Source organism: Ambystoma mexicanum, chromosome 12 (genome assembly GCF_040938575.1).
Source record: "Ambystoma mexicanum isolate Mex_15411 chromosome 12, UKY_AmexF1_1, whole genome shotgun sequence".
NCBI classification, from domain to species: Eukaryota; Metazoa; Chordata; class Amphibia; order Caudata; family Ambystomatidae; genus Ambystoma; species Ambystoma mexicanum.
Window position 1 is genome coordinate 637,585,278 of NC_090936.1, and position 16,664 is coordinate 637,601,941.

General features: G+C 45.3%; 1 protein-coding gene across 1 annotated transcript in view; it reads left to right on the plus strand.

The window, feature by feature from the left end:
* The window catches only part of LMOD2 (leiomodin 2), a 78,665-nt gene that overhangs the window by 8,590 nt on the left and 53,411 nt on the right, over nt 1–16,664 (plus strand). The window contains exon 2 of the mRNA XM_069629110.1: nt 9,804–11,153. Within this exon, the coding sequence (XP_069485211.1) occupies nt 9,804–11,153 (1,350 nt within the window). The remainder of the gene's footprint in view (nt 1–9,803; nt 11,154–16,664) is intronic.

The window sequence follows — 16,664 nt, forward strand, 5'->3', positions numbered from 1 at the left end:
TATTGTGAACATTTGTAATACTTTGTATTTGTTTGACATTGTACAGTGCTCTGATGCTTTTGTGAAAGTAATTGCAATTTGTGGATTTCACATTGACCTATTTGTTAATCTCCTCATTCCAAAAAAATGTAAATCCCAAAATGTAATTTTGCTCATATCAATAGTTCTTGTGAAGTTCAAATGTGGAGTAGGTCACCGAGCTGGCAATACCGGACTCCAACTCAATTCTTGATGAAGATGATATTGCAGATAAAACAGTATCCTTTTGCAATTTGTTTATTGTGGTGTTTGCACTGTTTGTAATATGTACATTATGGGTAGCCAATCTGGTGACTGTAGTCAACACTGTTGTCCCTTGTAATTTCCAATATAAATTGTGTTGGAAGTCAAAATAGTTCTGGGGCAGTATTTTTAAGTAAAGCATATAATGACAGCTTTCTCTCGAGGTAGTTAAAATGATTCATATTTTTTCGAATTGGTAAAGATGGACTTTAATCAGAGGAAATCCTACAATTGTGACCTTACAGCAAGAGGTGACTGGTGGCTAGGCACACAGCCATGGATTTCCGAGACCACAAATAAGAACCCATTTTCTCTCTCCCAGAATGATTTGCAAAGCTGATGTGATTGCATCTCTCATGGATATTCTCTGCTCCATTTCATCTCCTAACCGTCATCTGGACAATGGCCATATATAAAAGTATGTTGGTCATTGAGTGTTGATGTGCACCTCACTTTGCTTTAAAGAAGGCCCCGGGCCAGCTGGTAGAGGTCGAAACCCATTGCTCTCCCATGCCCCAGATTGAAGCTGTGCTCCACATTGGCATGGAGGAGATCCCTATTCGTTTGTCATTGGGGAAACACTTGCACTCACTAAATAATGAAATCAAATCAAGTCAGATATTCTGGACATCTAAAATTGATGTGCAAGAGATAACAGTAAATTTAACGTAATACAATGAATAGCTGAACATTTTTGGAAAACCTGATTAGCTTTTGTTATTTGGTGAGTCGACAAGCTCATCCCTACGGTGCAGCAGTCTTTGCTCGCACATGCTCACATGGACCGCTTTGAGCCCTAGGAGAGGAAGAATCGAAGAGTAGAATGATGAGAACCAGAGCAGGGAAGAGAGCAAGGCTCACCAGGGAAGAGTGCAGGGCTCACCAGGGAAGAGTGCAGGGCTCACCTGAAACAAAGAGATTGAGGAAGCAAGGGCCAGAGGGGAAGTTAGGAAATGGATGGAAGTTGAAAACTTAATTGAGATCTGTAACTATGAGCCACTGGGCATTACCTGAAGTGGTAATGCTCCCCCTGCTCGGGCCTATTGCTTAAGTAACCAGTTTCCTTCTGTGAATCTCTAAAAAAGTCACTCAGTGAAATGCACATTAATAACAAGAATGAGGTCTAGCATCCTTTCATATTTTTTTTTTTTTTTTTTTAACAGTTCAGAGAAATAGACGAGGGGGAGGATAGTGGAAGAGTGTGAAGGAGAGTGGAAGAACGGAAAGAAAGATGGGGCATGGAAGGGACAAAGTGAGTGGAGAGTAAAAGGAGGCGGCAAGGGTACAGTGGGAAAACCTGGTGAGGAATAACAGAGGAGGAGGAGGGGAGACAGAGGAGAGAGAAGAGGAGAGGGAAGGGAAAAGAGTTGGGAGGGATGATAGTAAAAGAAGGTAGGCAGAAGTATAGGAGATTGTAGAGCAGACAAAGATAGAAGGAAGAAGAGGTGATGAAAGGGGGTTGAAAGGAGTAAAGGAGAGGGGTTTGAAGACAGGATAAGCATGTGTATTTTGTATTTTGTATTTGTATTTTATTTATTTCTATAGCGCACCAGGCCCAGGGGCAACCGGGCGCTTAACTTAGTTACAACAAGATGAAAGCATGACAAGGCAATGTGACAGAGTATTACAGGAGAATTTACAGAATATACATTCAAGCGAATATCGATAAGGCAGTGATTTACAGGATAGTTAATAAGGGATGCAGAGTAGGTCAAAGTGCAAGTAGGGCAGTAAACTGGTGTTAGCTGTCTTGGGCGGATAGCCAAGCTTTGGTAAGGTGTTTGAATTTCAGGAAGGATGGTTCTGCTCTAAGGTCATTGGGGAGTGAGTTCCAAAGTTTGGCTGCCAGGATGGGGAAGCTGGTTCCACCTGATCTTTGGAGATTAAAACGTGGGATGACAAGGCAGTTGGCTTGGGCCGCTCTGCGAGGTCTGGTGGAATTGTGGAAAGAGAATCTGTTTGCCAGGTAGCGAGGGGCTTGGTTGTGGAGGCATTTGTGTGTGAGAGCCAGGGACTTCAAGGAGATGCGATGTGGGATAGAGAGCCAGTGCAGGTTGCGCCTGGTGTCAGATATATGCTGGCGCCTAGGAATGTTAAGGGCCGCTCTGATCGCATTGTTTTGGACAATTTGTAGCTTGTTTAGATTGCGGAGATTAGTACCTAGATAGAGGGCATTACAGTAGTCGACCTTGGATAGTACGAGGGTCCTGGCCAAGGTTACGCAGTTGGCTGTGGTTAGGAACGGGCGACAGGCGGTGATGAGCTTGCAAGTATACGCTGCTGCAGATGAGACTGCGTTGGACTGTCTAGTCAAGGATAGGGTTGAGTCAATGTAAATCCCTAGGGTTTTCGTGTCCTTAGCAATAGGGATGGTGTTCCCATCAATGGTGAAAGACTTGAAAGCAGGGTCAAGTTTAGTGAGTTTTTGTGGTGAACCAAGAATGAGGAGCTCTGTCTTTTCATCATTTAGGCAGAAGCCGTGTTGGGCCATCCACGCTTGGATGACCTGGTAGATGGCGTTGATGGCGAGGGAGTCAGTTGTGTAGTCTCCTGTGATGGGGATTAGTATCTGGGTGTCGTCAGCGTAATTAGTATACGTGACGCCCAAATGGTCCAGAATATCAAAAAGGGGTTTGGTAAACACGTTATATAACGTGGGCGAGACACAAGACCCTTGAGGCACACCACAAGAAACCGGAGCGGGTGGTGCGGCCGCAAGTGGGGAAAACACGCGCATTGATCTATTATCAAGGAAGGATCTGATCCAAGTAGAGGCATTTTCTGAGAAATGTGCGGCTGATTTGAGGTGATGGCAGAGAATTTTGTGATTGACAAGATCAAAAGCAGCAGAGAGGTCCAGGAGAAGTAATAACGCCAGTTTGCCTTTGTCTTTGAGATCTTCGATCTGCGTTTTTAAATCGATAAGGGCGGTCTCAGTGCCATGGCGAGGCCGGAACCCTGATTGCCTGAGTCCCAGAAGTTTATTTGATTCAAGGTATTCCTGAATTTGTAGGTAGGCCGCGCGGTCAAGGATTTTTAGTAAAAAAGGTACAGTGGTAATTGGTCTGTAGTTTGTGGGTATGCTGGGATCCAGGGTAGATTTTTTCAGAAGCGGGATGACCCACGCATCCTTAAGATTGTCCGGTACAATCCCAGAGCTAAAGGAGGAGTTGATGAATGGTGCTAGGTCGTGAGCTGCTTCCTTAATAATAGGTGCAGGACAAAGGTCACCCTGACAATTGGACGGTTTAAGGCTAGTGATGATCTTTTCCACTTCGAGAATGGAGAGTGGAGAGAAGCTAAAAGGAGTCAGAGAGTCTGTGATAGAGAGGTTTATGGTAGGTATAGGGATCGGTAGAGGGTTAGATTGAAGGCTAGATTGTTTGTTGTTGATTTTAATTTGGAGAGTGGCAATCTTACCTAGGAGAGCTTCTTGGATTTTGGAGCACCAGGTGCTATCTTTGGTACAGGTGTCAGGTGGAGTAACAGGAGTTTCAAGTTCTTTTAGGATTTTAAACAATTCTTTGGTGTTAGATTTGGCTTGTTCGATGCGTCTGTTGTATGTGTCTTTTTTTGCCTGGAATATAGCTTCCTTGTAGTTAAGGGTGGCCAGGAGTACGCATGATTTGTTAGCTAGAGAGCGATTGCTTCTCCAGTGGGATTCTGCAATTCGTTTTTCTTTGCGTAGAGCTCTGAGATGGGGTGTAAACCAAGAGTTTAGGTGGGCTCGAGGTTTAGATTTTCTCAGTTTCGAGGGTGCAATGGTGTCTAAGGCTATAAGCATGGCCCGGTTGAATGTGTCGACCAGGGCCGTAGGGTCAGAGCATGAGGGATCCCGGTCATTGAGAGCTGGAAGGAGGAGGGGGAGGAGTCTATCGCAGGTAATGTTGCGTTTGTTACGGGTGGCCATAGCCGGGGCAATGCTGTGAGGGAGGCTGATAGGTTTGGACTCAATATTGAATGTAATTAAGTTGTGGTCTGTCCAGGCGCACTGTTGGTTAGAGGTGATGTTGATGGGACAGTTGAGGGCGGCTAGCCAGTCAAGGGTTCTGCCCTTGTTGTGGGTGGGTTGGTTTAGGAACTGAGTGAATCCAGCATTAGTGAGGATGTTGTCAATAGACGAAGCAGCAGTGTCCTTGGGGTCGTGGAGACCTAAGTTGAAATCCCCCAGTATCATGACCTGGGAGTTAGCTTTGGTGTTGTGTGTGAAGATGTTAGAGAGGTCCTCCGCGAAGGTGGATAGTGGGCCGGGTGGCCGGTAGAGTAGATGGAAGGTGATAGAATGGTTAGGTGTGACAGCTAGTTTGGCTGTCAGTGCTTCCAGAGTGGAGGAGTGATGTGTGGCTGAGAGGTGGAAGTTCAGAGCGTTTATGTGGATGATGGCGATGCCACCTCCTTTAGATTGGATGGAATTACGGTCATGTCTGATAATGTTGTAGCCTGGAGGGATAGCGAGGGAGAGAAGAGGACCTGAAGCTGGGTGGAGCCAGGTTTCAGTGATTGCTATAAGGTCGAGGTCAAGGTTGAGGATCAAGTCAGCTACTTCTAGGGCGTGAGCCGGGAGTGATCTGGCGTTGATTAGCGCGCCTTTGATATTGTTTGAGTTAGTGGAGTTGGAAGATGGTGGTAGATTAGGTGTAAGTGTGGGTGGTGACAAAGGGTGAGGCAGTTTGATGCGATGAGCTAAATGATGGGAAGCGTGGGTAAGACGCGAGCCAAGTCTAGCATTTCTCAAGGAGATAGAGCAGGGTAGGTTAGGTAAAGGTCTGGTGGCGAAGTGCTGGATCCAGAGGGCTGGGTTGTTAAGGTAAGGGTTGGTGTGGTGAGCGTGGGATGGCATAGTTGAGGTGTGATGCAAGTAAGAGTGGCAGATAGGGGTGGTGGTATGGTATAGTGCAGTCCAGCCAGAGTGCAGTATAAGGAGGAGAAGGGTGGGCAGCAGTCTGGTAAGTAGGGTACTGAAAGAGTACAGAGGAGAGTTTGCAGTAGTTAGACTGTTGGTGGGGGGCATGTTGACCTAGTAGAGTCTAAGAGCGCGTGGTCTGGGAAAGATCGCGAGGGCGACCATATGACACTTACACAATTACAGTAGTCTGTTAGTGACCAAAGGCACAACACAATTGCAGTGGTCCGTTAGCGACCATAAGGCACAGCACAATTACAGTGGTCCGTTAGCGACCATAAGGCACAACACAATTACAGTGGTCCGTTAGCGACCATAAGGCACAACACAATTACAGTGGTCCGTTAGCGACCATAAGGCACAACACAATTACAGTGGTCCGTTAGCGACCATAAGGCACAACACAATTACAGTGGTCCGTAAGCGACCAAAGGGCACAGCCAATAGCAGTCATGAGGCATAAAGCACTAGGGGCTGACAATGACTGTACTATTAAGAGGTGGCAGCAGTAACGCATAGAGGCGGTGGAATTGGAGGCATAAGCGTATGCAGCAAACAGTTATCGAAGGTGAAAATAACCGAGTTCAAATGTTTATGATTGCGGAGTAGCAGAAGACATACCAGAAAGCACAATAGTGTAGACTGAGGGTATCCCCTCTACTCACAATGGATTAAAGGTCCGAGTAGACACTGGCTCCAAGGCTCCGGAGGCGAACAGGGGGCAAACAGGGGCCTTAGTGCGGGCCTTTGTTGAGAGGCCGGCGTTCCCGTCTGCCGGCGGAAGGGGATAATTATGAATGGGGAGGTCAACAGCTGATTCGTGCGGCCAGAGCCTCGCTCTGGTGCCGCGATGCGCCCGCCATTGCTGGGCCAGGCGGAGGAATCTGCCGAAGTCAGGCGATTCTCACGAAGCGTTGCGCTTCAGAACTCGTCGTGCAGCTGGAAATCAATAAATATGCACGATGGGCATACCTGACTGTGATATGATGGCAGCCCTCGCCCGTGAGGGAATTCGGTGAGGCAGGGTGATCCGAAGCACGGCCGAACCGTGTGTAGCTGAAGATGCTCCTCGGCTCAGGAGGCTAGGGCTCCTCCCCTCCTCCGTGGTGTGCTGCTGCGGCTGCAGTGAAGAGGGAGTAGTTCAGGAAATAAAGAGGTTGGAAACAGTCAGCGGAAGTGAAGGAAGGGAGGCAGGGAGGTAAATGAGAGGAGGCAGTGCCAGTGTGAATACGTAACGGCAGACAGTGAGGTAAGGCATTGTAGAGATTGTGAAAACAGTGATAGAAGTTGGGGAAATGAGAAGAGGGGAGGGAAGGGCGAGGAGGAGATTGGCAATAAATGAGTGGCGAAAGCAGGAGAGGGAGACATGAAAGTATAACAACTGAGGGAAGGGGGAGACAGAGAGTGGGGGCTGGCAGAGGAGGCAATTGCAAGAAGATGAGGGACAGGAGGTGAAGGCTGTGCAATGACAGTAAATAGATGAGGACAGGGCATGAAAGGAGAGCAGTGAGAATATCTGATAAGAGGCAAAGCAGAGAGAAGGCAAGAGCAGTAGGCAAGGTGAGAAGCTGAAGGCATGGAGAAAAGACAATGGCATTTAGTGAGGAAAAGGAACAAATAAAACAGATGGGGAGAAAAAGCAAGGGAATAATGCTGGTAACCTTAACATTACAGAGGGTACCCTGCTTGCCGAACCTAGTGTTCTACTTCTGGGTACCCTATCCTTATGGTCTATGTAAGTCTGTCCCTCAGGGTCAGTGAGGTGTGGGTCTCAAGGCCAGGGCATCGTCTCTCTGCAGTCCACCATCCAACATGGGGTTTACATCATTATGTCAAGGGAACAAAACACGTGTGTCCTACTTGCTATCATTTCGCATTATCTGAATCTTCAGGATTATATTTATTTATTTTTACATTTTTATAGTGCGCAAACAGCCCATGGTAATCGAGGCACTGTTACTTGTGAAGGACCTTAGTTACATGTGAGATGGTTAGCAGGTTATACATTTATACTTCCTGTACAGCAAGTTATTAGTATGCGTTTATACATTCTGGATAAGCAGACTAAGTATGCTGTGGCCTAGCTAGCAGTATGACAGGATGTGGGGGGGAAGTGATTAGATGAAGAGAAAGTTTTCACTGCTTTTTGGAATGCCATGTGTGACTGTTCTGCACGTAGGGGTGGTGGTAGGGCATTCCATCGAAAGGCTGCAAGGTAGGGAAAGCTGGCACCTCCTGCTCTGGCTCTTTTGATTTTGGGCACTATGACCTGGTTTGTGTAGGGTGTTCTTGTTGGTCTTGTGGAGGCGGTCAGCTGCATCCTTTGTGAGAGGTAGGCTGGGGCCTTTTGGTGGATACATTTGTGTGTAAGTGCAAGGACTTTGAATAGTATTCGCTCTCTGATGGGAAGTCAGTGGACCTGTTTACTAGCAGCCATGATATGTTCCCTTTTGGGAATGCCCATAGGTGCACAAAGTGCGCCATTCTGGATGACTTGCATTTTTTCCATCTTCTTGGTTGAAGTACCTAAGAAGAGGTCATTACAGTAATCTAGCCTTGATCACGTTATGGCTCTTGCCATGGTAATGCAGTTGTTCTTAGAGAGGTAAGGTCTGGCTGCGTTCTGGAGCTTGGCATGGTAGGCAGCGGCAGAGGCGATAGCATTGACCTGCCTAGTCATAGGTAGATTGGAATCAAGGTAAACATCTAGTGTTTTTACTGATTCAGAGATTGGGATTCTGATAGAGCCAACAGAGAAGTGGCTGAATTCAGAGTCCAGTTTTTTAGAGTTTCAGTAGGTCCTATTATGAGGAGTTTGGTCTTGTCTGAGTTTAGGCATAGTCCGTTTGCCACCATCCAGGCCTGGATAGTGGTGTAGATGTTGTTAAGGGTTTTAGAGTCTGTGTCGTAGTTGCCTGTAAGTGTGAGGAGGATCTGTGTATCATCCGCGTAGTTGGTGTAAGAGATGCCTAAAGAGTCAAGAATGTGGAAGAGGGGGCGTGTAAAGATGTTGTAGAGGGTGGGTGAGATGCATGACCCTTGTGACATGCCACATAGTATGATAGTGGGTGAGGCAAAGGCTCAGTCAGAGAAAACTTGCATGGACCTACCTAGTAAAAAAGAGGTGATCCATGCGGTGGCATTAGGTGAGAATCTGGCAGTTGATGTCAAGTGGTGGCAGAGGACATTGTGATCGACAAGATCACATGCTTCAGGGAGATCAAGGAGTAGGAGTAGGGCCGGTTTACCTGAATCTCTTGTGTTATCCATCTGATTTTTAAGGTCAAGTAGGGCAGTTTCTGTGCCGTTCCCTGGGTGGAATCCTGATTTACGCAAACCAAGGGGTTTGTTCTCCTCGATCAATTGTTGTACCTGTAGGTAGGCTGCTTTGTTCAGTATTTTTTAGCAAAAAGGGGATGGTTGTTATGGGCCTATAGTTGGTCGGTGATGTAGGGTCGAGTATGTTTTTTTTTTGAAGAGGGCGGACCCAGGCTTCCTTAAGGTGGGAGGGAACCTTCCCGGTGGCGAACGAGGCGTTGACGAAGGCTGTGAAAAACAGAGCGAGTGTGCTGGCACAGTCCTTAATGACTGCGGCAGGGCATATGTCCCCTGTACAATTGGAAGGTTTAATTGATCATGTCTTATTCTTCGATCGCCTTGAAGGAGAAAGAGGCGATAGTGGATGAGGCTTGTGGTGTGTTAATGGCGGGCGTGTTTGTCATTGTTTGATGGGTCATTTGGATTTTGGTTTGGAGGGTGCTAAATTTGTTAAGCTTGGATTCCGTAGCACCAGCTCTTATCTTTGGTGAGGTTCTGGCGTGGGGAGGGGGTCTCTTGGTCCCTGAAGATAGAGATCACTTTGGTGTTGGATTTAGCTTCAGAGATTCTATAGATTGTAACATGTTCCTAGAGGGTTTTTCATTCATAGTAGGAGTAAAGGTGGACTTGTTTTGAAGGGATTTCATAGCTGGGGTACTGCCAGTCACACGTCAGTCACATGTCTTGATTAAAATTAAAGTCTTTGAGTAAATATGAGGAATTCCTATTGCCACTTTCTCTCTTATGAAATGCATTGCCCTCATTATTTTCAGGCTTGATACACTGTAACAAGACTATTATTTTAATAACAACAATAATAATGTTAATAATGCCACGAACAAGAATCCAATACGAAAGATAATAATAATGATGAACTGTAGTGCACCAGACACCCTGAATGATCTTTTACGAATTATTGACATGACACAAACGTGACCATGATGAAGGCTGTCTTCAGTAAAAGGGTCAGACCTCGAAACTGAACAAGGAAAGAGAGAACGCTTGAAGCCAAAATAAAGTTAATCATTTGCCTCAAAGTGCAGGATACGACACAATACTATCAGTGAAAGCTTAGCCAACAAACGGTTCCTGGCCACTCCTGACCCCACCGCCCCCTCTGCACAATCTGCTACTGAAGCCCAGCTTTAGTTACCCTGCCCACGAGGTCTCTTCGTTTAAATGTGTACATACATACCAGGCATACCTCTATCCTGCCCACGCAAAATGTTTTCTTGTGTTTTTTTGCTTCTGGATGAGTTAAGTCTGACTGTGTATAACGAAGGCTTTCTTTGCTATTCAGAGTACAAAGGACGACGACAGTAAAGAGGGAAGTGAGGAGGAGGATTTCACTGAATGCCACAGCGACGCTTCTGAGGAAGTCTGTACTGAGGAAGAAGAAAGTGACGAGGAAGAAGAAGAAGAGGAAGAGGAAAGTGATGTCGAAGAAGAGGCCCCGAAAAATAAGCAACAGGATGCATGTAGGGGAGCAGGGGCAGCTAGCAGCGGTTCTCCACAAAATGAAATTACAAAGTGCAACGGTCAACCTGAAAATGAAATTTTGGTGAATGGTCATCACCGGATTCCTGCAAAAGACTACCGACAAACGGATGATGATCCGACCATCAAAACAGCAGTATGTAACCGCTCGGGGGGAAATCCAACGGTTATCGATGATGCTCTGGAAAATATCAAAAATAATGACCCTGAGACCTTTGAGGTCAACCTCAATAACATTGACAATATAACCATAGAGATGCTTTCACGGTTTGCACAAGCCCTAAAGGAGAACACTGTTGTAAAATCATTCAGCATGGCCAACACACATGCCGATGATAATGCTGCCATTGCCGTTGCTAACATGCTAAAGGTGAACCGCAACATCACAAGTCTAAATATTGAATCAAATTTCATCACAGGTAAGGGCATATTAGCCATCATGAGAGCTTTGCAATATAATAATGTGTTAACAGAATTACGATTCCACAATCAGAGGCACATCATGGGAAGTCAGGTTGAAATGGAAATTGCTAAACTGCTAAGGGACAATACAACAGTGGTAAAGCTCGGGTACCACTTTGAGCTTCCAGGGCCAAGGATGTCCATGACAGGTATTCTGACAAGAAATATGGATAAGCAACGACAAAAACGGATGCAAGAGCAAAGAGAATCAGGCGGTGATGGAGCAGCTAACCTGAGGGCCAAAGCCTTACAGAAGGGAACACCTGGATCTTCACCGTATGCTTCTCCCAAAGGTTCACCCTGGTCGTCTCCAAAAATTCCAAGGAAAATTCTGCTCGCAACCCCTCAGCCTTCAGCTCCACCACCACCCCCGCCACCACCTCCGCCCCCACCACCGCCACTGCCACCACTAGCAGTGCTTCCAGAAAAAAAGGCCCCCACCAGGAACATAGCTGAAGTCATCAAGCAACACGAGAGAGCCAAGAAGAAGTTGCAAAATGGACAACAGAAAAGAAAAGGCAAGAAAAGCAAGAAACGGCAAGATAATATTTTGGAGGAAATTAAAAATTCACTCAGATCCATCTCTGATAGGAGAGCAGAAGAACATTCCAGGCCGTCTACTCCGCAAAGATCTGTCCATGATGATCTCATGGCCGCAATCCGCGACAGCAGCAAGAAACAATTGAGGAAGGTAAGCGTGCAAAGAAATGTGCACTACAAATGACATGCCATTGACAGACTCATGTTACAATGTGCCTGCATGAAGTGATCAGACATTAGGAACAACCATTTAAATAATATACATAACTGCAGACAAATATTCTTGTCAAATATGTATCGTGTATCTTATATCTGTTAATTGGTTGCTTGCACTGCTTTCTCTCCATCAGTGAGTAGCTAATCAAAGTTAGAATGTTATTTTTTAGTTGTTCTTAAATTTACCAAACAGAAGACAATATTCACTAACTCTCGCGTTAATGACCACTGCTCAATAATTGTTTTGAAAGCTAAATATGGTAAGGGTTGATTGAGCGAATCAAATTTTAACGAATTAATAGAAAATAATGTGAATTCCCCTTGCCACTGCAATGCACCAGCAATGAGTGACTCAAATTGGCTGCACCGTCAGATAAAGCCTCACTGATAGAAGGCCCTCACTCTGAGGAAGTGCCCTTTCCTTTGTGGTTTTTTAATTGACCAGCTGTTTTTGGGAAAAGGCCAATTTGAATAGATGCCTGGGACCTGTATATCTCCTCTAACATGGGACATGTATTTCTCTTGTGTAGAGGTTCCGTTACATTCATATAAGTCAGTTTAGTTGAAAGCGATCCCTAGTATAAGTTGTTTTTTAATCTATAAAAACATTTCTGACGAAGGCTGTTTGCAGCAAGGATAAAAACCAGAAGCAACATTCTCATGAGTCTCTCTTCAGGTAAGTCCAATTAAATGAATGCATTGGTTTACATATAAGCCATGGTAGATAAGAGAAAGTCCCACTTAAGAACTATGTTTGCATGCATGTACAATGATGCCTGTAAAGATGTACATTTGGGTCTATTGGTATTTGCCTATCTCCTATCACAGCGTCCATCATCATAGTGATTTGCAGAAGAAAAATATCCCACAGTGCTCTTCCACTCTGCCATTGATGCTTATTCCACTCTGCCATTGATGCTTACTCCAATCTGTCATTGATGCTTATTCCACTCTGCCAATGATGCTTATTCCACTCTGCCATTTATGCTTACTCCGCTCTGCCATCAATGCTTACTCCACTCTGTCTTTGATGCTTATTCCACTCTGCCATTGATGCTTACTCCGCTCTGCCATCGATGCTTACTCCACTCTGTCATTGATGCTTATTCCACTCTGCCATTGATGCTTACTCCAATCTGTCATTGATGCTTATTCCAACCACTCTGCCATTGATGCTTACTCCACTTTGCTATTGTGGCAATAAGCACCGAGATGGCGGGCCAATACCTCCCAAGGTAATGCCCCTGGAGCTCATAGTTACAGGCCTGAGCATAGCGAGGGCCTTAACGAGGCCCTGGGGGCATTACAACCGGCGGTATTGGCCCACCGTCTAGGGGCTTATTGCCATTAGTGCCCCGGCCAGTTAGACCGGGGTACTAATAGCATTTTTTTCTATTCCCAAAGGCTGCTGCGTTTTGGGACAGACAAAAAAAATGTCAGATAAAATGCCTGCTGGGAAAGGGAAAACTGAGTCCGTTTTCCCTTTCCATGGCAGCCATCGGGAGCGGATGTGCTGGGAACAGAGGTGTTCCCAACGCATTTGCTCCCGAGAAAAGAAGAAAAAAGAAGGCAAGTGGGGTTGGGAGGGCAGGGAGGGGATAGTTTGCAGGGGAGGGGGTTGGAGGAAAGAAAAAAACATACCTGAATCACCGGTGGAGGACAAAGGCAGCCTCCAGATTGGGGAGGCTCGGAGTGGGGTTTGCCCTATTTCCAGCCTCCTCATTGCCTAAGGGGGGCTACGCCCCCCGCCGGGAACAAACACAGGCACGATTACACTCCAGTATGGCTCGGAAATGAGCCAATCACCATTCAGTGTAATCCTGTGGATTGCAATGCCGGGTACTAATGATGCTTATTCCACTCTGCTATTGGTGCTTACTCCACTCTGTCTTTGATACTTATTCCACTCTGCCATTGATGCTTCACGACACACCACAACACAATAGAAAAGGCTAGCATTTGATTTCCCCATTGCTGATTTAATTGGTAAGATGTAGTAGCGCATGATAGCGTAGCGTGTTCCTATTCTACGGCTACTGCAAATAGCAGGCGGCTGTGGTAAGAGTTCACACAGCTGACTGCCCCCTCATAGTAAAGAGAGGAATGGCCGGCTATGTCTGACCTTTCCTTTCCATCAGTGCTCTGACTGAGCTGCAGAGAAGATAGGCCACACATTATGATTTCTCTTTGTGAAGAATAAAATGCTGAGGGCAAATACAGGCTCTCTAATTCAGGACCACACTTCCTGTGCTGCATGAATAGAATGTACTCAGAATCAATCTTCTGTTTCTTCTGTGGTACTTGTATCGCAATCTAGCTGTGATTGAACACTAAGTCGCAGATTCAAAAGTCCAGTAGTGGTCTCTCTTTTATCGCAACATGTCCCCCTTAGAAATTAAGTTCCAAAGCTTTGAATGCGATGTGGTTTGGAATTAGGACTGGGTTTGTCACCCCCCACTTGAAGTCACTTAATAGTAAAATGCAGCCAGGTTTTCAAGATATTCAAAATGGATATTTATACGAATAGTTTGTGAATATTATTTGCCCACATGTTGGCCACTCTCAGAATCTGCCGGGATTTTTTTATTCAGTGGGTTAGTGAGACCATCTCAACTTCCCTCTGCACACATTTGGCTTTAAGGTGCAGGCATTGACTGGGACAAACGGAAGTGAAACAAGAATTGGTACTGCTAACAGTTTGGGCTTTTGTATAGGCTTTTAACCAGCATTTGCCAGGCACTGCCATAGTGGTGTTAACTGTCCATCAATGGTAGCAGCTGCAAAATGGTGCAAGTTCCTAGGCATCTAATAGCAGTGGTTGGCAAATGCCCAATACCTGTATACAACTCAAAACTGTTGGCTTTGCCAATGCTTGCTTTTAACAGGACTCGGCGAAGGACACTCATAGTGTTTTTATTACACCAGAGCATGTTAACTGCTCTAATCACATCTCTCAGAAGACTGCTTTGGAAATAAACTGGCAGGCGCTTCGAGTGTACATTTTGATGTTAGGCTTGATTAAAGCAAGCTCAAAGAGTTCTCATGAGGGGGTGTTTTGGGCCGGGGGTGCAGGAACTGGGTGGGAAGGACCGTAGAGTTTAGCAGAGGCAGTCAATGGGTGGGCAAATAACCAAACAACACCTACAAGCTTTGTGTCCCTCCTCGTCTGCCATCTCCCCCTATCTATACTCTAATGCAATCGTTTTGGCTTATAGGTAGTGCTTTAGTGCCACCTACTAGCCCAGACAATAAATCAGGAAGGGAGGTGTTAAAAGAAAGTTACAATGACACAGGATGAAAAAAAACACCAGCGAGAATGGGTCAAGAGGGTGATTGGGCCATGGCACACAACATATCTTCAGAAGGGGACACACCTTATCTTAAAAGTATTCATCAAGGACATAAGAGCCCTACATGGACCACTGGCAGGTTGTTGGACATTATTGCAAAGTGGGGTGCTTGTGGGCATCACTGTACTAAAAGAGTTGGAAGTGCAGTTAAAGCTTTCTATGCACTTTACTCGCAGTGCCACAAAAAATAGACTACGGACGTCTAATTGGCACTTCATGGGGTATTTACCTCGTGTGGTATTCCAAGAATACAGCCTGTGGTAAATAGCACATGATTACAAGTTGCAATTCCATATTTAATTATTTAATTATTTATTTATTATAGCATTTATAGCCGTGCACAAAGCCCTCAAGCATCAAGGCACTAGTTACAGACAGGTGTGTTTTTAGCTTTTCTCTGAAAAGCTTGTAGGAGGTCTCAGATCGTAGGTGAAGTGCCAGGTTGTTCCAGAGGTTGGTCACCACCACCGGGAAGCTCGAGCCCCCAGCTCATTTTTGTCTGAATCTTGGGGGTGAGTAGGATGTGACTTTGGGAGGATCTGAGTTGTCTTGCTGGTGTGTATTTTGTAATCCTCTGGGTTTGGTCGCGTGGGGCATTGTTTGTTAGACAGCGAAGGGCAATTGTGTGGGATTTGAACTTGATTCTGTCCCAGACAGGGAGCCAGTGGACATCTCTCCTGGCTGCTGAGATAGGGTCAGACCTACTTAGGTCTTCCAGCCAAAACATGGTGGTAAAACATTCTCCAACCATGTTAAAACGGTTTTTTTCTTTTATGTGAAAGGATCTGCTAGTCCATCCTTTCAAACTGAGAAGATGTCCCCCCAAAAGGAGTGAACATGGTGACATCTCAGATCCTAATAATCTCACCCTCTTTGCTGCATAATGCGCAGAAGGGTTATTACTGACCCTTCTTTGCATTTTCCTTTACGGGATAGACACAGTTTGAGCTGCTCATATTTCATGTGGATTTCCAAATTCCAAACAAGGAGATACATATATTTTGTTGTATCATATTTACAAACAATATATACATTATTTCAGAATTTCTGAATGCATGTTTACTGATAGTTTGCCACTTTAGCGTGGGTAAACTCTTCCCATGGTAAGCCTCAGATTTCTCCATACAGTAGTGTCAATTATTGCATATTCAAATCCATGGCGGTATTAAAACCTAACTTATAATGATATTCTTGTGCACAGACAGACTGTTCCAAAGACTCTCTAACATACCCATGGCTCTCTTTTTAGAAGCTTTACATAGCGTGAGGTTTAAATCTACAAACAGTGAGGGGTTATGCAAAAACAGCCAACACAATGTAAAGCCTTTTAGAAAATACATAATTTACTATGCAAACAAAGGGATTTATAAAGAAGATATACATCTATTATCTAGACACAGGGAAAAAGAAACATGTGTAATTATTTGATATAAAAGAGGGTAATCTTCCAACTGGCTAGGATCCCATTATGCAGGTTGTAAGGACCTATTATAATCTTTGGCAGCAGCATAATGTCTTGCCCTTTTACTGTTAGTCTAAATACGTTTAGCAGAACCAGGTTTAGGACAGACCCAGCCCTGACTGAACGGTCAGATCTATTAAAAAAGTTACCTTCCCAATAGTAAGCATTTTGGGAGCTCAGTTCACTCAAGAGGAACCTGTTTCAGAAATGGCAGTTTTGAAATCCTCCATTTCGCTTGACATGTGTTCATAGCGAAAAAACAGAAGAGTGAGGAATATTCTTATTGTATGAACAAGCACGACTGCAGTCCAAAGAAGGATGTAAAAAGCACAGCAGTTATCTCAAGTTGGATGCTCACTTTTCCACCGAAGGCAAATAGAAGCTCACTCGGATCGGGGTTAGAAGCCTGTGACGGAAATGTTCGAGGGAGAAAAGACCGAAGATTATTTTTCCGAAAATAACCTTCGGTCTTTTCTCCCCTGTACATTTCTAACATGGCAGCCACCCCCACACCCCTACTTATCTTGCGGCGGCACACTTCGCTGTGTGTCGCCAACTCGCTGTGTCCCTGCAATGCCTGTTCTCTTTCACTTCTGTGATCATGAACCGGCGCTGCAGGGTCCTTTCCTTTGTT